This window comes from Symphalangus syndactylus, chromosome X (assembly GCF_028878055.3).
Source record: "Symphalangus syndactylus isolate Jambi chromosome X, NHGRI_mSymSyn1-v2.1_pri, whole genome shotgun sequence".
Classification (NCBI taxonomy): Eukaryota; Metazoa; Chordata; class Mammalia; order Primates; family Hylobatidae; genus Symphalangus; species Symphalangus syndactylus.
The window spans coordinates 15,425,001-15,450,373 of record NC_072447.2 but is presented as its reverse complement, the minus strand read 5'-3'; the positions used below and the strand labels follow the sequence as shown (position 1 = coordinate 15,450,373).

Here is a 25,373-nt window from a genome sequence, read left to right as displayed (position 1 = left end):
AGGATGGTCTCGATCTCCTGACCTCGTGATCCACCCGCCTCGGCCTCCCAAAGTGCTGGGATGACAGCCGTGAGCACCTATGCCTCTTTTTCATTCCACCCCAAGGGAGGGTCACAGCCTCTCTTCCTCCTCCTTTGGGTATTTTCCAGACCCTGAGTCTAGACCTTGGATCTCTCTCAGGCTCGTCTGGGTCCCACCACCCCCACCCCACCCACTCCTAGGTAAAACCAGAAAGCAGCAAAGGTAGACAGCTCCCATGGGGGAAGGAGCAAGCTGGGACGTCAGCTTACCAATGGTAAAGGCTTTAAATGGAGGCAAGTCAGCCAGGGGTGGTGGCTCACGCCTGTAATCCCAGCATGTCGGGAGGCTGAGGTGGGTGGATCACACGAGGTCAGGAATTCGAGACCAGCCTGACCAGGTTTTTATTACTTATTATTTATTATTATTATTTGTTTTGAGATGCAATCTTGCTCTGTCACCCAGGTTGGTGTGCAATGGCGCGATCTTGGCTCGCTGCAACCTCCGCCTCACGGGTTCAAGTAATTCTCCTGCCTCAGCCTCCCGAGTAGCTGGGATGATGGGCATCTGCCACCGCACCTGGGTAAATTTCTGCATTTTTTTTTAGTCCGGATGGGGTTTCACCATGTTGGTCAGGCTGGTCTTGAACTCCTGACCTCAGGTGATCTGCCCACCTTGGCCTCCCAAAGTGCTGGGATTACAGGCGTGAGTCACCGTGCCTGGCCCCAAATATCATGTTTTTAAATAAAAACATAGAAAATTATATAAAGGCTCACAGCATCATCAACAAGAAAACAGTTCCCCAGTGTCACGGAGGCGGAGATGTCCACGCCATTCCTACACCCTCTGGGTCTCAGGTAATTTCCTTCACGGTCAAGACCTCTTCGCGGTAGCCTTTCCCTTCCTCTGGGGTGAATTCCTCCCAGATGATCTGAGAAAAAGGAGGATTCAGGCTGTCAGATCTTCACGAGCTCAGCCTGGGACTCAGTGGGCTGTGTTCATTTTCTTTTCCTCCCTCGAGACGGAGTCTCACTCTGTTGCCTAGGCTGGAGTACAGTGGTGTGATCTCAGCTCTCTGCAACCTCGGCCTCCTGGGTTGAAGTGATTCTCCTGCCTCAGCCTCTCAAGTGACTGGGATTATAGGTGCCCACCACCACAAATTTGACTGATTAGATGAGGCCCACCCTTCCCCTATATACCTTCGACTGATTAGATGAGGCCCACCCTTCCCGTATATACCTTCAGCTGATTAGATGAGGCCCACTCTTCCCCCATATACCTTCGACTGATTAGATGAGGCCCACCCTTCCTCCTATATACCTTTGACTGATTAGATGAGGCCCACCCTTCCCCCTTTAGACTTTTGACTGGTTAGATGAGGCCCACCCTTCCCCTCTATAGCTTCAACTGGTTAGATGAGGCCCACCCTTCCCTCTTTAGACTTTTGACCCATTGGATGAGGCCCACTCTTCCCTATATACCTTCAACTGATTAGATGAGGCCCACCCTTCCCCCTTTAGACCTTTGACTGATTAGATGAGGCCCACCCTTCCCCCATATACCTTCGACTGATTAGATGAGGCCCACCCTTCCCCCTTTAGACTTTTGACCGATTAGATGAGGCCCACCCTTCCCCCTTTAGACCTTTGACTGATGAGGCCCACCCTTCCCCCTTTAGCTGCCACAGGCTAAATTTTGTATTTTCAGTAGAGATGGGGTTTCACCATGTTGGCCAGGCTGGTCTCGAAGTCCTGACCTCGAGGTGATCCACTCTCCTTGGCTTCCCAAAGTGCTGGAATGACAGGCGTGAGCCACTGCGCCTGGCCAGGGGCTTTTCCTGGGGTAAAGATCTGAGACAGATCCACTTATGTGGCCTCATAGTTGACGATGAACAGGGTGGCCTTTGGAAGAGCTTGTGAGTGTGAAACCTGGGCAGGGTACAGCAGGTGCTAAGCCCCTGGGGCCGACGGAGCTCAGAGAAGGGATGGTTGAAGCCTGAAGCTGTCATCCTGGCACCTCGACGTGGGGGACCCCTAGGGGTCAGTGGAAAGTGGGTGCCAGGGAGGAGGCTGGCGCGGGGGTGGAAGGTAACGGAATGACAGATGGCTGGGTCTAGGACGGGGGTGTGCAAGGGGCAACTGGGGGGATGTTAACTATGTGGCAGGGAACAGGGCGCTGGGGACAGCCCTGGGCTGGAACTGGAGTTCCCCATGGGAGAAAGATACAGCCCCTGAGCTGGAGAGAGGTGGCTGGGAGAGGGGCACCCACGGGGTCTTGGGATGCAGGTCACGCAGATCCCTCACCCTTAGTCACCCTCTCTGGAGTCTTGCTGTTGAGCCTCTCTCTCTTGGTCTCTCTGCCTCTTTTCTCTGTCTCTCTCTCTCTGTCTCTCTTTCCTCCCCATCTCACCATCTTCCACCCCCATCTTTGGGTTTCTCTCTATCTCCATCTTCCTGTGTGTACCTCTTTTGGGTTCAGTCTCTCTGTTTCCCTTTCATCTCTTGCTCTCTGTCTCAGATACCTGGCAGTAATGACATGTCCCCTGACTGGGCTACAGTCCCCAATTATTGAATCAAACCCTGACTCAGGGGCTGCTACGAAGGTGCTTTGTAGATGTCAAGTTCACAATCAACTGATTTCCAGGAAAAGAGATTGGACTGGAGAATGTGAGTGGGCTTTATCTAATCAGTCAAAGGTCTAAAGGAGGTGGGCCTCATCTAATCAGTTGAAGGCCTAAAGGGAGAGGGTGGGCCTCATCTAATCAGTTGAGTCTAAAGGGTAAGGGTGGCCCTTATCTAATTAATAAGCTGAAGGTCTAAAGGGGAAGGGAAGGTCTAAAGGGGAAGGGTGGGCTTCATCTAATCAGTTGAAGGTCTAAAGGGGAAGGGAAGGTCTAAAGGGGAAGGGTGGGCTTCATCTAATCAGTTGAAGGTCTAAAGGGGAAAGGTGGGCTTCATCTAATCAATCGAAGGTATAAAGGGGAATGGTGGGCTTCATCTAATCAGTCGAAGGTATAAATGGGGAGAGTGGGCCTCATCTAATCAGTCAAAAGTCTAAAGGGGGAAAGGTGGACCTCATCTAATTAATAAGTTGAAGGTCTAAAGGGGAAGGCTGGGCTTCATCTAATCAGCCAAAGGTCTAAATAGGGAGAGTGGGCCTCATCTAATCAGTTGAAAGTCTAAAGGGTAAGGGTGGGCCTTATCTAATTAATAAGTTGAAGCTATAAAGGGGAAGGCTGGGCTTCATCTAATCAGTTGAAGGTCTAAAGGGGCAGGGTGGGTCTCATCTAATCAGTCAAAGGTCTAAAGGGGGAAGGGTGGGCCTTATCTAATCATTCAAAAGTCTAAAGTGGGAAGGGTGGGCCTCATCTAATCAGTCGAAGGTCTAAACGAGGAGAGTGGGCCTCATCTAATGAGTTGAAAGTCTAAAGGGTAAGGGTAGGCCTTGTCTAATTAATAAGCTGATGGTCTAAAGGGGAAGGGTGGGCTTCATCTAATCAGTTGAAGGTCTAAAGAGGAACGGTGGGCCTCATATAATCAGTCAAAGGTGTAAAGGGGGAAGAGTGGGCTTCACCTAATCAGTCGAAGGTCTAAAGGGGAAGGGTGGGCCTGGCCTAATCAGTTGAAGGTCTAGAGGGGAAGGGTGGGCTCCATCTAATCAGTTGAAGGTCTAAAGGGGAAGGCTGGGTCTCGTCTAATCAGTTGAAGGTCTAAAGGGGGAAGGGTGGGCCTCATCTAATCAGTCAAAAGCCTAAAAGTGGCTGGGCACAGTGGCTCATGCCTGTAATCCCAGCACTCTGGGAGGCCAAGGTGGGCGGAGCACCTGAGGTCAGAAGTTCAAGACCAGCCTGGGCATGGTGAAACCCAATCTCTACTAAAAATACAAAAAATTAGCTGGGCGTGGTGGTGTGAGCCTGTAATCCTAGCTACTCGCCAGGCTGAGACAGGAGAATCCCTTGAACCTGGAAGGCAGAGGTTGCAGTTAGCCAAAATTGCGCTACTGCACTCCAGCCTGGGCAACAAGAGCGAAACTCCATCCCCCAAAAAAAAACAAGTCTAAAGGGGAAAGGTGGGCCTCAACTAATCAGTCGAAGGTCTAAAGGGGAAGGGTGGGCCTCATCCAAGCAGTCGAAGGTCTAAAGGGGGAAGGGTGGGCCTCAACTAATCAGTCGAAGGTCTAAAGGGGAAGGGTGGGCCTCATCCAATCAGTCGAAGGTCTAAAGGGGGAAGGGTGGGCCTCATCCAATCAGTCGAAGGTATAAAGTGGGAAGGGTGGGCCTCATCTAATCAGTCGAAGGTCTAAAGGATAAAAGCTGAGGTTCCCTGGACAAGAGTTTTATTTCCTTTTTAAAAATTTCATCTCCTACTCTGAGAATGCAGGACGGTTCTGCCTCTGGGATGTAGCATGAGCCCTGACCTGACTTTCCAGCCTGCTCGCCTACTGCAACATAAGACACAGTCCCTGAGCTGGAGAGAGGTGGGTGGGAGAGGAGCGCCAATGGGGTCTCGGGGTGCAGGTCACATGGTTCCTCGCCCTTGTTCACCCTCTCTGGGCTCTCGCTGAGTCTAAGTCCCACTCCTCTGTCTTCCGTGTCTCTCTCCGTGTCTCTGTGTCTCTTTTCTCTGCCTCCCTCTCTGTCTCTTTCCTCCCTCCGTGTCTCTCTTCCACTCCCATCCCTTGGTCTGTCTCTTTCTATCACTCTCTCTCTCTCTCTTCTTCCCCTCTCCGTGTCCACCTATGTCTCTCTGTTTCTCCCTCTGTCTGTCTTTTTCTCTTTGTCCCTGTCTCTATCTCTCCTTCTCCGTCTCTCTCTTTTTCTGTCTCTGTGACTCTCTGTGTTTGTCTCTCTCCCCTCTCTGTGCCTCTGCTCTTCTCTGTCTCTCTCCTCTCCCTGCTGTGGTTGTTTTTTTGTTTTGTTTTGTTTTTGATACAGAGTTTTGCTCTTGTTGCCCAGGTTAGAGTGCAATGGCGCAATCTCGGCTCACTGCAACCTCCGCCTCCTGGGTTCAAGTGATTCTCCTGCCTCAGCCTCCAGAGTAGGTGGGATTACAGGCGTGCACCACCACACCTGGCTAATTTTTGTAATTTTAGTAGAGACAAGGTTTCTCCATGTTGGTCAGGCTGGTCTCGAACTCCCGACCTCAAGTCTCCCAAAAGTGCTGGGATGACAGGTGTGAGCCACCGCGCCCGGCCTCTGCCTGGGTCTTTATGTTTGTTGTTTGTCTGTCTCTCTCTCTCTTTCCCTCTCCCTTTTCTCCCTCCTTCTCTGTTTCTCTCTCTGTCTGCCTTTGTTTCTGTCAGTCTGTCTGCCTGTTTCCGTCTCTTTTCTGTCTCCTTCTCATTCTCTTCTATGTTCCTCTCTCCTCCATTTCTCTCCCTCCATCTTTCTCTGCCTCTGTCTCTTGTCTCTTTATTTCTGCCTCTCCTCTCTACCTTCTTTTTTCTTTTGAGATGGAGTCTCACTCTGTCACCCAGGCTGGAATGTGGTGGTGCGATCTCGGCTCACTGCAACCTCCGCCCCCTGGGTTCAAGCCATTCTCCTGCCCCAGCCTTCCGAGTAACTGGGATGACAGGCGGGCACCACCACACCCGGCTAATTTTTTGTATTTTTAGCAGAGATGGGGTTTCACAATGTTGGCCAGGCTGGTCTCGAACTTCTGACCTCATGTGATCCACCTGCCTCACCCTCCCAAAGTGCTGGGATGACAGGTGTGAGCCACCGTGCCCGGCCCTCTCTACCATCTTCTCCTCCTTTTTTTGACCACTACCCTGCCTCAATTTCTCCTGCTTGACCTCACAGATACGACCCTGACCCCAATCCGGGAGAAGGCCCAGGAACGGGATACAGATTCCAGCCACATCCGTGGCGACGCTGCAGTCGCAGCTGGTGGAGAAGCAAGATGGTCGACACTCAGAGGCTGTGTCCCATATTCCCCACTACCCTCTTTCCATCCCAGGTCACTGCTCCGCCCACCCCTACCTACCTCATCTTCCACCTCATGGTTATCATTCAGTTTGTCTTTGATCTGTGGAACTGGCGGGAACAGTCGCTGTACCCTAAGGAACCTGAGACACAGAGAAAAAGTGTGAAGAGAACGAACCCCAGGTCACCAGAGTTCCTTCCATCAACACCCTGTGCCGAGGGATGCTGTGTGCGGGCTATCTGTGCTCAACTGCGCAAAACAACTTCACTAAGAATCACCAAGTGACGAAAATCTTAAGGAACCAGGCCAGGCGCAGTGGCTCACGCCTGTAATGCCAACATTCTGGGAGGCCGAGGCGGGTGGATCACTTGAGGTCAGGAGTTCGAGACCAGCGTGGCCAACATGGTGAAACCCCGTCTCTACTAAAAATACAAAAATTAGCTGAGTATCGTGGTGCATGCCTGTAATCCCAGCTATTCAGGAGGCTGAGGCAGGAGAATCGCTTGAACCCGGAAGGTGGAGGTTGCAGTGAGCCGAGATCACATCACTGCACTCCAGTCTGGGTGACAGACCAAGATTCCATCTCGAAAAAAAAAAAAAAAAATCACCAAATGACAAAAATCTTAAGGAACTAGGCCAGGTATGGTGGCTCACACCTGTCATCCCAGCACTTTGGGAGGCTGAGGCGGGTGGATCAATTGAGGTCAAGTGTTCGAGACCAGCCTGGCTAAGATGGTGAAACCCCATCTCTACTAAAAATACAAAAATTAGCTGGGTATCGTGGTGCACGCCTGTAATCCCAGCTATTCAGAAGGCTGAGGCTGTGGGCAACTTCAGGGAGTCTGAGGTCACTGGTGTTGAAGGGCTGAGCTCCAGAGGGGAAACGTCTGCCTTGATCCCACCAGCCTTGAAGAGCGTGGCTTCTGGGTTGGAGGTGTTTTTTTGTTAGTTTTGAGACAGAGTCTTGCCCTGTCGCCCAGGCTGGAGTGCAGTGGTGCAATCTCGGCTCACTGCAAGCTCCGCCTCCTGGGTTCACGCCATTCTCCTGCCTCAGCCTCCCGAGTAGCTGGGACTACAGGTGCCCGCCACCTCGCTCGGCTAATTTTTTGTATTTTTAGTAGAGACGGGGTTTCACCGTGTTAGCCAGGATGGTCTCGATCTCCCGACCTCGTGATCCACCCGCCTTGGTTTCCCAAAGTGCTGGGATTACAGGCGTGAGCCACCACACCTGGCCCATTTGGTGATTCTTAGTGTGTATCTGTGTGGTCCCTGAATCCAATGACAGATGCCCTTCTAAGAGGCAGAAGAGGAGACACAGACACAGAGGAGGAGGCCACGTGGAGACGGAGGCAGAGATGGCAGTGATGTGGCCACAAGCCCAGGGATGCAGGGAGCCTCCAGAAGCTGGGAAAGGCAGAAACGATCGTCCCTTAGAGGCGAAGCCACAGGAGACAGGAAGATACCTCCTTTGTGCCCGCAGCTGAGCTCTAGAGGCGTCTCACGTCCAGCAAAAAGGTGGGGTCCCAAGCAAGTTCTCCGTATTACTGAATGGGTCATGGAACCACCAGGTAGATTTGCAGGCTGTGTTTCTCTCTTTTTATTTATTATCATTTTTTTTTTGAGACAGAGTTTCGCTCTTGTTGCCCAGGCTGGAGTGCAACGGCGTGATCTCGGCTCACTGCAACCTCCGCCTCCCGGGTTCAAGCGATTCTCCTGCCTCAGCCTCCCGAGTAGCTGGGATGAGAGGCGCCCGCCACCACGCCCAGCTAATTTTGTATTTTTAATAGAGACGGGGTTTCTCCACATTGGTCAGGGTGGTCTCGAACTCCTGACCTCAGGAGATCCGCCCGCCTCGGCCTCCCAAAGTGCTGGGATGACAGGCGTGAGCCGCTGCGCCCGGCCAAGGCTGTTTCTCTTTCACAGAGACAGAGACTTTGGAGAAAGCGCTTTGCTCCCGGCCTGGCCTGTTTGCCTGGGGGAGGCCCAGGTGTTTCACAGATTACCTTTTAAAGAGGAAGCCGAGGACGATGCCACAGACAAGGGTTCCCAGGATCAGGAGCACGTAAGTGTACACAGAGCTGAGGTTTCTGTCGTCAGAGCCTAGAGAGACACACAGGTTTGCGTCTGCGGTGAATCACTGACGGACGTGTGAAAGGAAATTAAATCTCTTCGGGTGTCCAAATGCATTTAGCCAAAGGGAACAGTCAAGCTGGGAACTGGGTAGAGTAAACCTGCCTCCCTCTTTTTGGTTCCTAAGTAAGATGGCTCTGAGATGAAAGGCGACCTGCCTGCTGCATGTTTTGCCCACGAGGAAATCTGTGGTGAGCTGTTAAAACTTCGCCACCATGGGCCGGACGCAGTGACTCATGCCTGTAATCCCAGCACTTTGGGAGGCTGAGGAAGACAGATCACTTGAGGTCAGGAGTTCGAGACCAGCCTAGGCAACATGGTGAAACCCCATCTCCACTAAAAACACAAAAATTGGGCCAGGCACGGTGGCTCACACCTGTCATCCCAGCACTTTGGGAGGCTGAGGCAGGTGCATCATCTGAGGTCAGGAGTTCAAGACCAGCCTCACTAACATGGTGAAACCCCGTCTCTACTAAAAAAAATACAAAATTAGCCAGGCATGGTGGCATGCACCTGTAATCCTAGCTACTCGGGAGTCTGAGGCAGGAGAATCTCTTGAACCCGGGAGGCAGAGGTTGCAGTGAGCCGAGATCGTGCCATTGCACTCCAGCCTGGGAGACAGAGTGAGAATTTGTCTCAAAATAAATAAATAAATAAATAAATAAAATAATAAATAAAATGGCCAACTGTGATGCATGCCTGTAATCCCAGCTACTCAGGAGGCTGAGGCAGGCGAATCACTTGAACCCGGGAGGCGGAGGTTGCGGTGAGCCGAGATCGTGCCATTGCACTCCAGCCTGGGTGACAGAGTGAAACTCCATCTCAAAATAAATAAATAAAAATAAATAAAAATACAAAAATTGGCCAAGCGTGATGCATGCCTGTAATCCCAGCTACTCAGGAGGCTGAGGCAGCAGAATTGCTTGAACCCGGGAGGTGGAGGTTGCAGTGAGCCGAGATCGTGCCATTGCACTCCAGCCTGGGTGACAGAGCGGGACTCCGTCTCAAAAAAACAAAAAATAAACAAACAAACATTTCTTACAGGTACAGTCACCCTGGCCCCTCAGACATGAATGCACCTCTGATCATCTCTGTACCCCATTTTGTCCGTGTGATCTGGGAGGTGGAGGTGCACCACTGCACTCCAGCCCACATTTTTTCCTCTGTCCCCTTTGTTTAGGTGAAAACCACATACTTCTCAATATCCTGCCCCTTCCCCTTTTCAGTTTGGAGCCCTCAAAATCATCTTCAGAGAAAAGCATAGACCTGTCTCCTGGGCGGCCGAGACCTGGCTTTGAAGAGACCTTCCCCGGCCAGATGTGGCGGCTCACGCCTGTCATCCCAGCACTTTGGGAGGGCGAGGCGGGTAGATCACCTGAGGTTGGGAGTTCGAGACCAGCGTGACCAACATGGAGAAACCCCGTCTCTACTAAAAATACAAAATTAGCCAGGTGCGGTAGCAGGTGCCTGTAATCCCAGCTACTCGGGAGGCTGAGGCTGGAGAATTGCTTGAACCTTGGAGGCAGAGATTGCGGTGAACCGAGATGGTGCCATTGCACTCCAGCCTGGGCAACAAGAGCGAAAGGCCATCTCAAAAAAAAAAAAAAAAGAGGGAGAGAGCTTCCTCTTGGCCAGGGAGCCAGAATGGTGATGGTTTGACTGGACAAAGACTATTTCCCAGTGGGGTAGAGGGAGGTGGGGCTTTAGGAGGGCTATCATTGGAGTCCTTCTCTGGCTATTAAGGGATTCTAGCTCATCCATCCTGAAAAAAACACCAGCAAAGCAATGTTGCATGACCCCGTATGAGTATGAGACCACCTCTTTCTACTTTTTTTTTTGTTGAGACGAAGTCTTGCTCTGTCACCCAGGCTGGAGTGCAGCGGCATGATCCCAGCTCACTGCAACCTCCGCGTCCCGGGTTCAAGTCATTCTCCTGCCTCAGCCTCCCGAGTAGCTGGGATTACAGGCATGTGCCACCACGCCTGGCTAGTTTTTGCTTTTTTTTTTTTTTTTTTTGAGATGGAGTCTTGCTGTGTTGCCCAGGCTAGAGTGCAGTGGCATGATCCCAGCTCACTGCAACCTCCGCCTCCCGGGTTCAAGTCATTCTCCTGCCTCAGCCTCCCGAGTAGCTGGGACTACAGGCACCTGCCACCACGCTGCACTAATTTTGTATTTTTAGTAGAGACGGGGTTTCACCATGTCGGCCAGGCTGGTCTCAAACTCCTGACCTCCAGTGATCCGCCCACCTCAGCCTCCCAAAGTGCTGGGATTACAGGCATGAGCCACTGCACCCGGCCCTTCTCTGGCTATTAAGGGATTCTAGCTCATCCATCCTGAAAAAAACACCAGCAAAGCAATGTTGCATGACCCCGTATAAGTATGAGACCACCTCCTTCTACTTTTTTTTTTTTTTGAGACGGAGTCTTGCTCTGTTACCCAGGCTGGAGTGCAGTGGCGTGATCCCAGCTCACTGCAACCTCTGCCTCCCGGGTTCAAGTCATTCTCCTGCCTCAGCCTCCCGAGTAGCTGGGATTACAGGCACGTGCCACCACGCCTGGCTAGTTTTTGCTTTTTTTTTTTTTTTTTGAGATGGAGTCTTGCTGTGTTGCCCAGGCTAGAGTGCAGTGGCATGATCCCAGCTCACTGCAACCTCCGCCTCCCGGGTTCAAGTGATTCTCCTGCCTCAGCCTCCCGAGTAGCTGGGACTACAGGCACCTGCCACCACGCTGCACTAATTTTGTATTTTTAGTAGAGACGGGGTTTCACCATGTCGGCCAGGCTGGTCTCAAACTCCTGACCTCCAGTGATCCGCCCACCTTAGCCTCCCAAAGTGCTGGGATTACAGGCGTGAGCCACTGCACCCGGCCCTTCTCTGGTTATTGAGTGAGCTTAGCTCATCCATCCTGAAAAAACATCAGCAAAGCAATGCTGTGTGACTGAGTACGAGACCACCTCCTCCTTTTGAGCCTCAGCGATAAACTCAGAGCCTGATACTACTCCCAGTGACGTTCTCAATTCAATCTCAGCGCCCAGGACAGAGCACCTGACCTCTGTGCCTGCCCCAAGATGGTGGCAGATGACACAAACATCCCTCACCTCCGCCCGACGCTTACCAAATTCAGTGGCTTCACTCCAGGAACTCCAGTTCAGGATACGGACATCTGCAGCTCTGATCTTCACACTATGTTTCACTCTGGGCTCAGAGCTTGGAAAGTTGTATCTATTTTCCAAATCACCAGAAACATTAATCTTTGGAGGAAAAAAAGAAAGTTAGAGATAGGCGTCTTCTGCGTGGAGGAAAAGGTTGTCTTTTTTCATTCTTTTGTCTTTTAAATGTTTTTCTCCTTTTTTTTTTTCTTTTTTTTTTTTTTCTACCACTCTGAATGCACTTGGTCTGATCGGGTCTTGGAAGCTAAGCAGAGTCAAGGCTTGTTAGTATATGGATGGAAGACAAGTTGGGAAAATTTGAGTGATGTAGGCTTTAAATTTTTTTATTTTATGTTATTTTATTTATTTTTTGAGATGGAGTCTTGCTCTGTCGCCCAGGCTGGAGTGCAGTGGTGCAATCTCGGCTCACTGCAAGCTCCGCCTCCCAGGTTCATGCCATTCTCCTGCCTCAGCCTCCCGAGTAGCTGGGACTACAGGCGCCCGGCACCATCCCTGGCTAATTTTTGTATTTTTAGTGGAGACGGGGTTTCACCATGTTAGCCAGGATGGTCTCGAACCCCTGACCTCGTGATCCACCCACCTCAGCCTCCCAAAGTGCTGGGATGACAGGTGTGAGCCACCACGCCCAGCCTATTTGATGTTATTTGAGACAGACTGTCGCTCTGTTGCCCAGGCTGGAGTGCAATGGCATGATCTTGGCTCACCGCAACCTCTACCTCCAGGGTTCAAGCGATTCTCCTGCCTCAGCCTCCCGCATAGCTGGGATTACAGGCACCCGCCACCACGCATGGGTAATTTTTGTATTTTTAGCAGAGACAGGGTCTCTCCACGTTGGTCAGGCTGGTCTTGAACTCCTGACCTCAAGTGATTTGCCCACCTCAGCCTCCCATGGTGCTGGGATGACAGGCTTGAGCCACCATGCCTGGCTAAAATTTTATTTTTTGAAACAGAAATTTTTGGCCAGGTGTGGGGGTGGGCGCCTGTAGTCCCAGCTACCAGGGAGGCTGAGGCAGGAGAATCACTTGAACCTGGGAGGTGAGTGTCACAGTGAGCCAAGATCGCACCACTGCACTCCAGCCTGGGGGACAGAGCGAGACTCTGTCTCAAAAATACATACGTACATAAATAAATGATTCAGGAGCAACAACTGATATTAACAGAGCTTCAGATGGATAGTTTAGCAAGGGATATTAAGATCCCCAAGTCTAGCATATGCATTGGACAGAGGAGGATACTGAGGGTCAGAGTGGCCGCAAGAGTTGGTAAATATCCGGCAACAGTACTCACTCTAAAAGCATTTTAGAGGGAGACATAATTTCCTTAGACAGTCACTGGAATATATTTTTAACCCACTCAGAGGAAAGAGGAATAAAATGGGAAAATCAGTAGAACATGCTGAGTGTAAATATTTCAACCATTGGGACATGAAGGTTGAGGCTAAGAGCAGACCCATGTGAGATCTGCATCCTCCAGTTCAGGGTCACGCCCCACCGTGTCCACCCCTGGGCCACAATGGCACTAACAGTCTCATAAACCAAGACTGTAGGGTTACGCTGGGTTCATGGAGACTGTAGGGTGACGCTAGGGTTGTGAGTGGTTCAACTTTATGTGGGTCAGAGTATTCTCCTGTCTACACTGGATCCAGGTAGACGTGGGGCAGGCTCTCCTTCTTGTCTACACTGGGTCTAGGTGGAGGTGGGGCAGGGTCTCCTCCTGTCTACCCTGGGTCCAGTCAGACATGCGTCGTGGGTAGGGGACCGTAGGGTTACGCCGGGGGTCATGTGGGGTTACGCTAGGGTTTGTGGGGCAACACTAGGGGTCATGAGTAGGGGACTGTAGGGTTCCACCAGGGGTCATGGGTACAGGACTGTACAGTTACACTAGGGGTCATGAGTAGGGGACTGTAGGGTTCCGCCAGGGTTGTGAATAGGGAATCGTAGGGTTCTGCCAGAGGTCATGGGTAGGGGACTGTAGGGTTACACTATAGCTCGTGAATAGGGGACTGTAGGGTTACTCCAGGGGTCATGAGTAGGAGACTGTAGGGGTCATGAGTAGGGGACTGTAGGGTTATGCTAGGTGTGGTGAGTAGGGGATTGTAGGGTTACGCCAGGGGTCATGGGTAGGGGACTGTATGGTTATGCTCGGGGTCATGAGTAGGGAACTGTAGGGATCGTGAGTAGGAGACTGTAGGGTTACTCTGGGGTTCATGAGTAGGGGACTGTAGGGCTACACTAGGTCTGGTGATAGGGGACTGTAGGGTTACACTAGGTGTGGTGATAGGGGACTGTAGGGTTACACTAGGTCTGGTGATAGGGGACTGTAGGGTTACACTAGGTGTGGTGATAGGGGACTGTAGGGCTACACTAGGTGTGGTGATAGGGGACTGTAGGGTTACACTAGGTCTGGTGAATAGGGGACTGTAGGGTTACATGGAGGGTCATCAGTAGGGTCTGTGGTTTCACTTACCAGTAGGTTTTCCGTGCCAGGCTGGGCATTCTAGAAACAAAACAAAACACAATACAAGACTCACTGTTTCCATTTCTAAAACACTTTAGATGGTTCACACAGTGTCTCCCCTGGTGTGGACACTGAATGGGAAAGAGTCCCTGAGGAGCGGCGAGCAGGTCTCCCTCCACAAACCCCGAATCTACAAGACAGGTAGGATGAGGAGCTGCCAACACGGAATTCTTCCTGGCCAGATATCTTCCTGTGACCCATCCAGAAAGGGTCCACTGGCCTTGGGGCAGGGTATTCTCCTGTCGTCCAGGCAGATATGGAGCAGGCTCTCCTTGTCTATACTGGGTCCAGGTGGTTGTGGGACAAGATCTCCTCCTGTCTACACTGCGTCTCCGCGGAGGTGGGGCAGGGTCTCCTCCTATCTACACTGGTTCCAGGTAGACATGGGGCAGGGTCTCCTTCTGTCTACACTGGGTCCAGGTAGACATGGGGCAGTCTCTCTTTCTTGTCTACACTGGGTCCAGGTGGTTGTGGGACAAGATCTACTCTTGTGTACACTGGATCGAGGTGGACATGGGGCAGGGTCTCTTCCTGTCTATACTGGGTCCAGGTGGTTGTGGGACAAGAGCTCCTCCTGTCTACACTGGGTCTCCATGGAGGTGGGGCAGGGTCTCCTCCTGTCTACACTGGGTGTGGGTGGAGGTGGTGTTGGGTCTCCTCCTGTCTACACTGGGTCTCCGTGGAGGTGGGGCAGGGTCTCCTCCTGTCTACACTGGGTCTACCTGGAGGTGGGGCAGGGTCTCCTCCTGTCTACACTGGGTCTACCTGGAGGTGGGGCAGGGTCTCCTCCTGTCTACACTGGGTCTACCTGGAGGTGGGGCAGGGTCTCCTCCTGTCTACACTGGGTCTACCTGGAGGTGGGGCAGGGTCTCCTCCTGTCTACACTGGGTCTACCTGGAGGTGGGGCAGGGTCTCCTCCTGTCTACACTGGGTGTGGGTGGAGGTGGTGTTGGGTCTCCTCCTGTCTACACTGGGTGTGGGTGGAGGTGGTGTTGGGTCTCCTCCTGTCTACACTGGGTCTCCGTGGAGGTGGGGCAGGGTCTCCTCCTGTCTACACTGGGTCTACCTGGAGGTGGGGCAGGGTCTCCTCCTGTCTACACTGGGTGTAGGTGGAGGTGGGGCAGGGTCTCCTCCTGTCTACACTGGGTGTAGGTGGAGGTGGGGCAGGGTCTCCTCCTGTCTACACTGGGTGTAGATGGAGGTGGGGTGGGGTCTCCTATCTACACTGGGTCCAGGTAGACATGGGGCAGGGTCTCCTTCTGTCTACACTGCGTCCAGCTGGAGGTGGAGCAGAGGCTCTCCCTTCCTTGTGGCATCGTCCCCCACACCTCCCGGTCCACTTCCTGGTTCCATGGTTGCAGGATCATCTTTGTCCATCCTCCCTGCAACCTCCTTCAAGGTGGCTTCACAGGCCACAGACGCTTCACCTCTTCCTCTGCTACCCGAAGTGCATTCACCCCAGAGTCACCGCTCACCACCCACCCATCCTTCCCCCAGGCCACTTCCCCAGGATTCCCAGGCTCCTCTGTGGCTGTGTCACATACACCTCCCTCCTGGTGCCCAGCCCCGGGGAGCCGTCACCGACCTTTCTGTGGACGGCCAGCTGGTACTGAAAGTCCAGGTACGACAGCTTCTGATAGGTCCTGGGCTGTTTCCACCGTATGAGGCAGTGCGTCGTGTTGCAACGTACAGTGACATTGCCGGGAGGGTTGAATCGTTCTGTAATGAGGGCGCAGGACACAACCCTGAACCAGAGAGGTCCTGTCTACACTGGGTCCAGGTGGATGTGGAGTAGGGACACCTCTTTGTCTACACTAGGTCCAGGTGGAAGTGGAGTAGGGACACCTCTTTGTCTACACGGGGTCCAGTTGGAGGTGGGGCAGGGTCTCCTCCTGTCTACACTAGGTCCAGGTGGATGTGGACTAGGGACACCTCTTTGTCTACACTGGGTCCAGGTGGACGTGGAGTTGGAACACCTCTTTGTCTACACTGGGTCCAGGTGGAGATGGAGTAGGGACACCTCTTCGTCTGCGCCGTGTCCAGGTGGAGGTGGTGCAGGGTCTCCTCCTGTCTACACTGGGTGCAAGTGGAGGTGGGGCAGCTACCACGTACAGGAGAGATACCCACTGAGGCAGGGGGTCCAGGGTGGGAGGTAGGGATGGGCTCGGTGGGCAGGACTCACACTTCTGTGAGAGTCCTGAGCCTGAAGAGGCTGGGAATGTCCAATGGGATGAAGGAGTCCACGGGTGGGATGTGGTGGGCTTGGGAAGAGGAGAGCGTGTGGGCATATGGAGCTGGCTCCAAGAGGCCAGCCAGGAGCGGAGCACTGGGACACGAAGAGATGCTGGTGAGGAAGAAATGAACAAAAAGAGGAAGGAAGGAGGAAAGGAGGGAAGGAGAAGGAAGGAGAGGAAGAAGGAAGGAAGGAAGGAAGAAGGGAGGGAGAGAGGGAGGGAGGGGAGGAAGGAGGAAGGAAGGAAGGAAGGGAGGGAAGGAAGGAAGGAAGGACGGAAGGAAGGAAAGAAGGAAGGAAGGAAAGAAGGAAGGAAGGAAGGAAGGAAAGAAGGAAGGAAGGAAGGGAAGAAAGAAGGGAAGAAAGAAGAAAGGCAGAAAGGCAGGAAGGAAGGAAAGAAGGAAGGAGAGAAAGAGGGAGGTTGGCTGACACCTGTAATCCCAGCACTTTGGGAGACTGAGGCCAGCCCAGCCAAGATGCTGAAACGCTGTCTCTACTAAAAATACAAAAATTAGCTGGGCATGGTGGTGGGCACCTGTAATCCAAGCTAATAAGGAGGCTGAGACAGGAGAATCGCTTGAACCTGGGAGGCAGAGTTTGCAGTGAGCTGAGACTGCACTACTGCACTCCAGCCTGGGCAACAGAGTGAAACTGTATCTCAAAAAAAGGAAAGTTAAGTCAGCTGAGTTGTAATTTGTTACAGCACCAAAATTACACAAATTTTTGTTTTTGAGACAGAGTCTTGCTCTGTTGCTCAAGCTGGAGTGCAGTGGCACAATCTCACCTCACTGCAACGTCCACCTCCTAGGTTCAAGTGATTCTCCTCAGCCTCCCAAGTAGCTGGGATTACAGACACCTGCCACCACGCCTGGCTAATTTTTGTATTTTTAGTAGAGATGGGGTTTCCCCATGTTGGTCAGGCTGGTCTCGAACACCCGATCTCAGGTGACTGGCCTGCCTCGGCCTCCCAAAGTGCTGGAATTACAGGTGTGAGCCACCACACTTGGCCTCAGTTACACAGATTTTAAGGCAAATTCCATTTCACCTATAAACAATAGGAAAATCATATGTGTTATTCTCACCTATTTTCTTTGTGTCCAAAAGTGAATCGAAGAATTGGATGCCAATTTCTCGGCTGGTTCCATTAACCAGAAAGTAATTGCGAGAAGTTAATCCTGACAGGTTATCCAGGTGACATCCCACATGGGTTCCCGCGTCTTGTATGTAATAAGGACACCGGATCTCCCTCTTTCTCCTGAAAGATTAGAAAGAGTTCAGAGACACAAAACAAAAACACAAAACAAGACAAAAACAGACACAAAACAAAAACACAAAACAAAACACACAAAACAAAAACACAAAAACATAAAATAAAACAAAAACACAAAACAAAAAAAACAAAACACAAAACACAAAACAAAACAAACACAAAACAAAACAAAAACACAAAAACATAAAATAAAACAAAAAAACAAAACACAAAACAAAAACACAAAACAAAAACACAAAAACACAAAACAAAAAACACAAAACAAAACAAAAACAAACACAAAACAAAACAAAAACACAAAAACATAAAATAAAACAAAAAAACAAAACACAAAACAAAAACACAAAAAAACACAAAAACAAAACAAAAAACACAAAAACACAAAACAAAACAAAAACAAACACAAAACAAAAACACAAAACAAAAACACAAAAACATAAAACAAAACAAAAACACAAAACAAAAAACACAAAACACACAAAACACAAAACAAAACAAAAACACAAAACAAAAAACACAAAAACACAAAACAAACCAAAAACACAAAACAAACCAAAAACACAAAAAACAAAAACACAAAACAAACACAAAACAAAACACAAAAACACAAAATCACAAAAACAGAAAACAACAAAAACATAAAACAAAACAAAAACACAAAACAAAAGAAAAACACAAAAACAAAACAAAACTAAAAAACACAAAAACACAAAACAACACAAAACAAAACAAAAAAACAAAAACACAAAAACACAAAACAAACCAAAAACACAAAACAAAAATAAACACAAAACAAAACACAAAAACACAAAACCACAAAAACAGAAAACAAAAACATAAAACAAAACAAAAACACAAAAGAAAAACACAAAAACAAAATAAAACTAAAAAACACAAAAACACAAAACAACACAACACAAAACAAAACAACAGGCCCAGTGCGGTGGCTCATGTCTGTAATCCCAGCACTTTGGGAGGCCAAGGCGGGCGGATCACTTGAGGTCAGGAGTTTGAGACCAGCCTGGCCAGCATGGTGAAACCCCGTCTCTACTAAAAGTACAAAAATTAGATGGGTGTGATGGAGTGCGCCTGTACTCCCAGCTACTCGGGAGGCAGAGGCAGGAGAATCGCTTGAACCCGGGAGGGAGGCACAGGTTGCAGGGAGCTGAGATCACATCACTACACTCCAGCCTGGGTGACAGAGCAAGACCCTGTCTCTAAATAAATATATGGAGCCTGGTGTGGTGGCTCATGCCTGTAATTCCAGCACTTTGGGAGGCCAAGGCGAGCGGATCACTTCAGGTCAGGAGTTTGAGACCAGCCTGGGCAACATGGCAAAACCCCGTCTCTGCTAAAAATACAATATTTAGCTGGATATGGTGGCGGGCGCCTGTAATCTCAGCTACCTGGGAAGCTGAGGCAAGAAAATTGCTTGAACCCAGGAGGTCGAGGTTGCAGTGAGCCGAGATGGCACCATTGCATTCCAGCCTGGGCAACAGAGCAAGACAATGTCTTCAGAAAAAGAAAAAAAAAAAAAACCAGCGTGATTTTTCTCCCATCCCTGCATTCCTCCTAATTCTTCACATAAGGTGAACACTTACTTTAAGTTTTGTATGTACAAAAAATACTGGACGTCACGAGGGGCCGTCGGACCCCTCGCCCAGGAACAGTTCATGAAATCCACATTGTAGATGAAACAGGAGAAATTCTGAGCAGCGGTACCCTCCCTTCCTGGGAAGAGGCAGAAACAAAACAATTTTCACTCTGAAGTTCAACGGGATGTACTTTGATGCTGGTGGGATGGTGGGGGGTAGTGCTGTAAATGGATCCCAGAGATGTCTTGCTTACCTGAGTTTGGATAAAGCAGTTTTTGCTGAAATCCTCTTTGACTGGTATTCACGTGAACCTCAAATGTCACTCCTTCATGTAGACAAATTTCACGAAATGTGCATGAACATTCATTCCTACTGAGCTGAAGAGTTGCAACCAGACAGAGCCAATTACACCTTCTGTCTCCTACATTCTTCAGGCTGGAGTGCAGTAGCGTGATCTCGGCTCACTGCAACCTCCGCCTCCCAGGTTCAAGCGATTCTCCTGCCTCAGCCTCCTGAGTAGCTGGGATTACAGACACCTGCCACCACATCCAGCTAATTATTTGTAGTAGAGACAGGGTTTCACCATGTTGGCCAGGCTGGTCTCAAACTCCTGACCTCAGGTGATCCACCCGCCCCGCCCTCCCAAAGTGCTGGGATTACAGGCATGAGCCACCACGCCCGGCCGTGGTATTGGTTTTTACCTGGATTTGGTGACACGCAGCTGCCTCCCTTTGTGAAATCGTCTCCCTACGCTTCCTCCGAGGACTCTGAGTGGATACGCGGAATAGCAGCTTGCAGGTGAAAACTCAATCTGATACTCTAGCAGTGCTGAAAGTATCAGACTAGAGGCCAGGTGCAGTGGCTCACACCTGTAATCCCAGCACTTTGGGAGGCCGAGGCGGGTGGATCACTTGAGGTCAGGAGTTTGAGACCAGCCCGGCCAACATGGTGAAACCCTGTCTGTACTAAAAATACAAAAATTAGCCAGGCGTGGTGGCAGGTACCTGTAATCCCAGCTACTCGGGAAGCTGAGGCAGGAGAATCTCTTGAACCCGGGAGGCAGAGGTTGCAGTGAGCTGAGATCTCGCCAGTGCCTCCAGCCTGGGTGACAGAGCAAGACTCCATCCCAAAAAATAAAGGTCGGACACGGTGGCTCACACCTGTAATGCCAGCACTTTGGGAGGTCAATGGGGGCGGATCATGAGGTCAGGAGTTGGAGACCAGCCTGGCCAACATGGTGAAACCCCGTCTCTACTAAAAATACAAAAATTAGCTGTGCATGGTGGCAGGTGCCTGTAATCCCAGTTACTGGGAGGCTGAGGCAGGAGACTCGCTTGAACCTGGGAGGTGGAGGTTGCAGTGAGCCGAGATCACACCAGTGCACTCCAGCCTGGGCAACAAGAGCGAAACTCCATCTCAAAAAAAAAAAAATGTATGTCATCTGGGGTAACATAGCAGGACCACCCATCCATCCGTGTAACATCTATCTATAGAATTGATTATCAATCTCCCAATCATCTATTATCACCTATCAGTCAATAAATCATCTATCACCTATCTATTGATCATCTATATTTCTCTTCCTCTCCCTCCTCTTCTATTCTCTCTTTCTCTGTGTTTCTCCCTCCTTCCCTCCCCTCTCCCCTCTCTTCTCTCTCTGTCTCCTGTGTTCCAAAAACCCTGACCTTAATCCTTTGGGGGACCAGGATGGTGACACAGTGAAAAGTCACTGACACTTTAGTTTTCTCCACCCTTCTTCCACCACAGACCCAGGCGCACATCCAACTGCATTTGCCAGGATTTCTGTTATCTTGGGGTAAAATACGCTCTTGGGCTAAAATATGGTAAAATAGGCTCTGCCTCAGGGAATCAGTCTCTGGTACACATTGCGGACATGAGCCAACAGCACTTTCCCAGTCCCCCTGAGATTGTGGCTCTGACATTTCTCCAAATACCACACTTGTTTGTGTCCGTAGCCCTCTCGCTTTTATTTAATTTATTATTATTATTTTTTGAGACAGACTTTTGCTCTTGTTGCCCAGGCTGGAGTGCAATGGCGCCATCTCGGCTCACCGCAACGTCCGCCTCCCATGTTTGAGTAATTCTCCTGCCTCAGCCTCCCGAGTAGCTGGGATGACAGGCATGCACCAGCACGCGCGGCTAATTTTGTATTTGTAGTAGAGACGGGGTTTCACCATGTTGGTCAGGCTGGTCTCGAACTCCTGACCTCAGGTGATCCGCCCGCCTCCGCCTCCCAAAGTGCCGGGATTACAGGCATGAGCCACCACGCCTGGTTGGCCCTGTTGCTTTTAACTCAAAAAGGGCTGTGTAAAGGACAGGGGTTGAGCATGGGAAATTCGTCTCACCCTGGGTTCCACAACTCTGTTCTTCTTGTCAGTTAAGAAACACCTGCTGAAGGTTGTATTTTCTTGGCAGTCCCAGCTTAAATTCATCGTCCTGGAGTCAAACCTCACATTGAGACTAGAGGCTGGTACCGCTGTTCGTGGATCTGCAAGGAGCGGGCACTGGATTCAGAATTTCCTCTTTTCCTGTTTTCTTTTCCTTTTTTTTTTTTTTTTTTTATTTGAGACGGAGTCTGGCTCTGTCACCCAGGCGGGAGTGCAATAGCGCCATCTTGGCTCACTGCAAGATCCGCCACCCCGGTTCAAGTGATTCTCCTGCCTCAGCCTCCTGAGTAGCTCAGATTACAGGCGCCGACCACCATGCCCAGCTAATTTTTGTATTTTTAGTAGACACGGGGTTTCACCATGTTGGTCAGGCTGGTCTCGAACTCCCGACCTCAGGTGATCCACCCACCTCAGCCTCCCAAAGTGCTGGGATTACAGGCGTGAGCCACCGCAGCACCCAGCCAGCCCTGTTTTCTCTCCTCCCACCCGGCTCTGGGAGGTGAAGTTCAGAGCTGGAGCCTGCTGACTTTCCTCTCACCCACATGGCCCCAGGACGTCCCACATCCTCAGGTATCTGTTCCTCCCTTGTCCATCTTCCCTCGTTTTCTCAGCCCCCTTGCTATTTCTGAAAAAGGAGATTTCTACTGCAGAAATACTCAAACATCACCTGAAGACTGGGGGTGGTGGATCACGCCTCTAATGCCAGCACCTTGGGAGGCTGAGGCAAAAAGCTGACTTGAGCCCAGTAGGTTGAGATCCACCTGGGCAACATAGCAAGGTCGCATCTCTTAAAAAACACAATTTTTTAAAAAAATTTAAATTAGGCAGGCATGGTGGTGCACGTATGTAGTCCCAGCTTGCTCTTTCTCCACATAGAGATGTTTACTGCAGAAATCATCAAAAACTCACTGGGCGCGGTGGCTCACGCCTGCAATCCCAGCACTTTGGGAGGCTGAGGTGGGTGGATCACCTGAGGTCAGGAGTTCGAGACCAGCCTGGCCAACATGATGAAACCCCATCTCTACTAAAAATACAAAAAAATTTAGGTGGACATGGTGGTGGATTCCTGTAATCACAGCTACTCAGGAGGCTGAGGCAGGAGAATCGGTTGAACCTGGGAGGTGGAGGCTGCAGTGAGCCGAGATCGTGCCACTGCACTCCAGCCTGGGTGACAGAGCAAGACTCCATCTCAAAAAAAAGAAAAAAAAATCAAAAACCAGTCTTGGCAACATAGCAAGATCCCATCTCTATAAAATTAAAAAAAATTAAATTAGCTTGATGTGGTGGTATATTTTTGTAGTCCCAGCTACTTGGGAGGCTGAAGTGGGAGGATACTTGATCTCAGAAAGTTGAGGCTGCAGTGAGCCGAGATCGCGCCACTGCACTCCAGCCTGGGTGACAGAGCAAGATCCTGTCTCAAAAAAAAAAAAAAAAAAAGAAAGAGAAAGAAAACCGCTTGAATGAGAACAGGCAAAGGCTCTTTATCCAGAGTGATGTGGCTCTTGGCAGTTTAAAATAAAGCTGAAGGAATTTGAGAAAATTGCAGAAACAGAAAGCTGTCTTTGTCTGTCTTCCCTGAACCAGGTCACAAAAACCTGGAAATATTTTCCTGAAGCAGACCCTCACACCCTCAGTCAGGAGGGTTCCTCCCGGAAATGCAAATCAAAACCACAATGAGTTATCATTCCACACCAGTCACAATGGCTGTTATTAAGAAGTCAAAAAACAAGAGGCTGGGTATGGTGACTCACAGCTGTAATCCCAGCACTTTGGGAGGCCGAGGCAGGGGATCACCTGAGGCCAGGAGTTTGAGACCAGCCTGGCCAACATGACAAAACCGCGTCTCTATTAAAAATACAAAAAATTAGCTGGGCCTGGTGGCAGGCACCTGTAATCCCAGCTACTAGGGAGGCTGAGGCAGGAGAATCGCTTGAACCCGGGAGGCTGAGTTTACAGTGAGCTGAGATTAAGCCATTGCACTCCAGCCTGGGCAACAAGAGGGAGACTCTGAAAAGAAAGAGAAAAAGAAAGAAAGCGGGAAAGAAAGAGAAAGAAAGCGGGAAAGAAAGAGAGAGAAAGAAAGAAAGAAAGAAAGAAAGAAAGAAAGAAAGAAAGAGGTAGGGAAGGAAGGAAAGAAAGAAACAATGGAAGGAAGACAGAGGAAAGGAGGGAAGGAAGGAAGGAAGAAGGAAGGAAAGAAAGAGAAGGAAGGAAGGAAAGAAGGAAGGAAAGAAAGAATGGAAGGAAGAAAGAGAGAGGGAAGGAGGGAAGGAAGGAAGAAAGAAAAAAGAAAGAAAGAAAGAAAGAAAGAAAGAAAGAGAAAGAAAGAAGAATCAGGAGGGAGAGAAGGATGGAAGGAAGGAGAGAAGGAAGGATGGAGGGAGGGAGGAAAAAGGCAGGAAGGAAGGCAGGCAGGCAGGAAGAAACACTTTGGCCCCATGCAGACCTGGGTCCTCATTCTGGCCCCATCACTGGGCCAGGATGGTCGTTGGGTTAAACCGTGGAGGTCTCTGAGCCTCCGTTTTCTCATCTGTAGAATGGGTGGATGGGAATTAACAGCAGAAAGGAGACGGAGGACAAGAGGAGCTCTGAGCTTCTGGTGGGTTGGCCAGTGCTTATTGGGTCCCTCATAAACATTAGAGATGAAATGCAGATGGACCCAGGTATCCAGACAGGTCTCCAGATGCAGGACATCTAAACAGGGGCCGCAGGGAAGGTTCAGCCAGGTTTCCATACTTACCCGATTTCTCTGGGATCAGGAGGAATGCTGGGTGTGGCAACTCACAGAGCAGAAGGCTTGTCACCAGGAGAAGCATGGTGCTGGTCAGAGGGAAGGGAAGAGCTGCAGGAGAGAAAGTGTGACACAGTGAGAAGGGTGCTTCTCCCAGGACATTCCTGGCAGGGGACCCCAGGGAGGTGATTTGGGGAAACAAACCCAGGATGATGGGGTCAGCTGCTGACCTGGTCGAATGAGGGATCGTGGCCAGCTGGGGAAGGTCTGCAGGGCCATTATTCTGTCTCCCACATGGGACTAGGCTGTGGACATCTTGGGGGGCATTATTCTGTCTTCCACATGGGATTAGGACGTGGACATCTTTGGGGACATTATTCTGTCTCCCACATGGGATTAGGACGTTGACATCTTTGGCATCTCAAGATGGTCAATCTAGAATCAAGCTTCCATGGTTCATGGGTCATGGCTCAGCTGACTTTCACGAGGGAACCCATAGCTGACACTAAAGGTGGGTTCTAACACATTTCAAGGAAATTGCAGTCACTTTTATTCATTTCTCATAGCTTTACTTTCTGTTAATAATTAGTGGATTTGGGGAAATAAAATAAGAAAGGATGGCTCAGGTTTTCATTTTCATAACTGGTTTTTTTGTTTTGTTTTGATCTTTTGTACTTTTCTTTTTTTTGAGACGGAGTCATGCTCTGTTGCCCAGGCTGGAGTGCAGTGGCGCGATCTCGGCTCACTGCAACCTCCACCTCCCAGGTTCACACCATTCTCCTGCTTCAGCTTCCCAAGTAGCTGGGACTACAGGGGCTGCCACCACACCCAGCTAATTTTTTTTTTTTTTTTTTTTTTTTGTATTTTTAGTAGAGACAGGGTTTCACTGTGTTAGCCAGGATGGTCTCGATCTCCTGACCTCGTGATCCACCTGCCTCGGCCTCCCAAAGTGCTGGGATTACAGGCATGAGCCACTGCGCCCAGCCCTGCTCTTTTATACTTTTTTTAAAATCTTGACTTTTGCAACAGCTATAAAAGGCAAGTGAAAAAAAAAAAAGAAGAGGAAGAAAAAAAGTGTGAGTACATAAAACGACGTGAATGAATTTTAAATACTTATGACTAAGGGGAAGAAGCCACCTTGAGATGGCTGCAGACGGAGTCATTCTAACACTTGGACACCGTGGAAAGGACAAAATCATGCAAATAGTAAAAAGATCCGGAGTTGGTAGGTGTTGGGCAGAGGGAGGGATGAATACATGGACCTCAGAGGATTTTTAGGGCAGTGAAACTACTCTTGATATTCCTTTAGGTAAAAAAAAAAGAGGAAGAAGAAGGAGGAGGAAAAGGAGGAGGAGGAGAAGGAGCAGGAGGAGAAAGAG

At 50.2% G+C, this 25,373-nt stretch overlaps 1 protein-coding gene across 2 annotated transcripts in view; it reads right to left on the bottom strand.

The window, feature by feature from the left end:
* Positions 1–419: 419 nt before the first annotated feature.
* Positions 420–25,373, bottom strand: part of LOC129475916 (granulocyte-macrophage colony-stimulating factor receptor subunit alpha-like) — a 40,133-nt gene continuing 15,179 nt past the window's right edge. Inside the window, exons 1-12 of one of the 2 annotated variants that reach the window (XM_055268383.2) lie at positions 24,225–24,348; positions 24,004–24,105; positions 21,222–21,364; positions 19,109–19,232; positions 18,862–18,991; positions 17,073–17,245; positions 15,343–15,476; positions 13,707–13,736; positions 11,186–11,321; positions 7,946–8,042; positions 6,003–6,084; positions 749–949 (exon numbers count right to left, since the gene is read on the bottom strand). In XM_055268383.2, coding sequence (XP_055124358.1) covers positions 872–949; positions 6,003–6,084; positions 7,946–8,042; positions 11,186–11,321; positions 13,707–13,736; positions 15,343–15,476; positions 17,073–17,245; positions 18,862–18,991; positions 19,109–19,232; positions 21,222–21,364; positions 24,004–24,105; positions 24,225–24,273 — 1,278 coding nt within the window. In that variant the 5' untranslated portion in view covers positions 24,274–24,348 and the 3' untranslated portion in view covers positions 749–871. Of the gene's footprint in view, positions 950–6,002; positions 6,085–7,945; positions 8,043–11,185; positions 11,322–13,706; positions 13,737–15,342; positions 15,477–17,072; positions 17,246–18,861; positions 18,992–19,108; positions 19,233–21,221; positions 21,365–24,003; positions 24,106–24,224; positions 24,349–25,373 lie in introns of those variants that run through there. The other variant, XM_063635155.1, reaches the window with a different exon arrangement.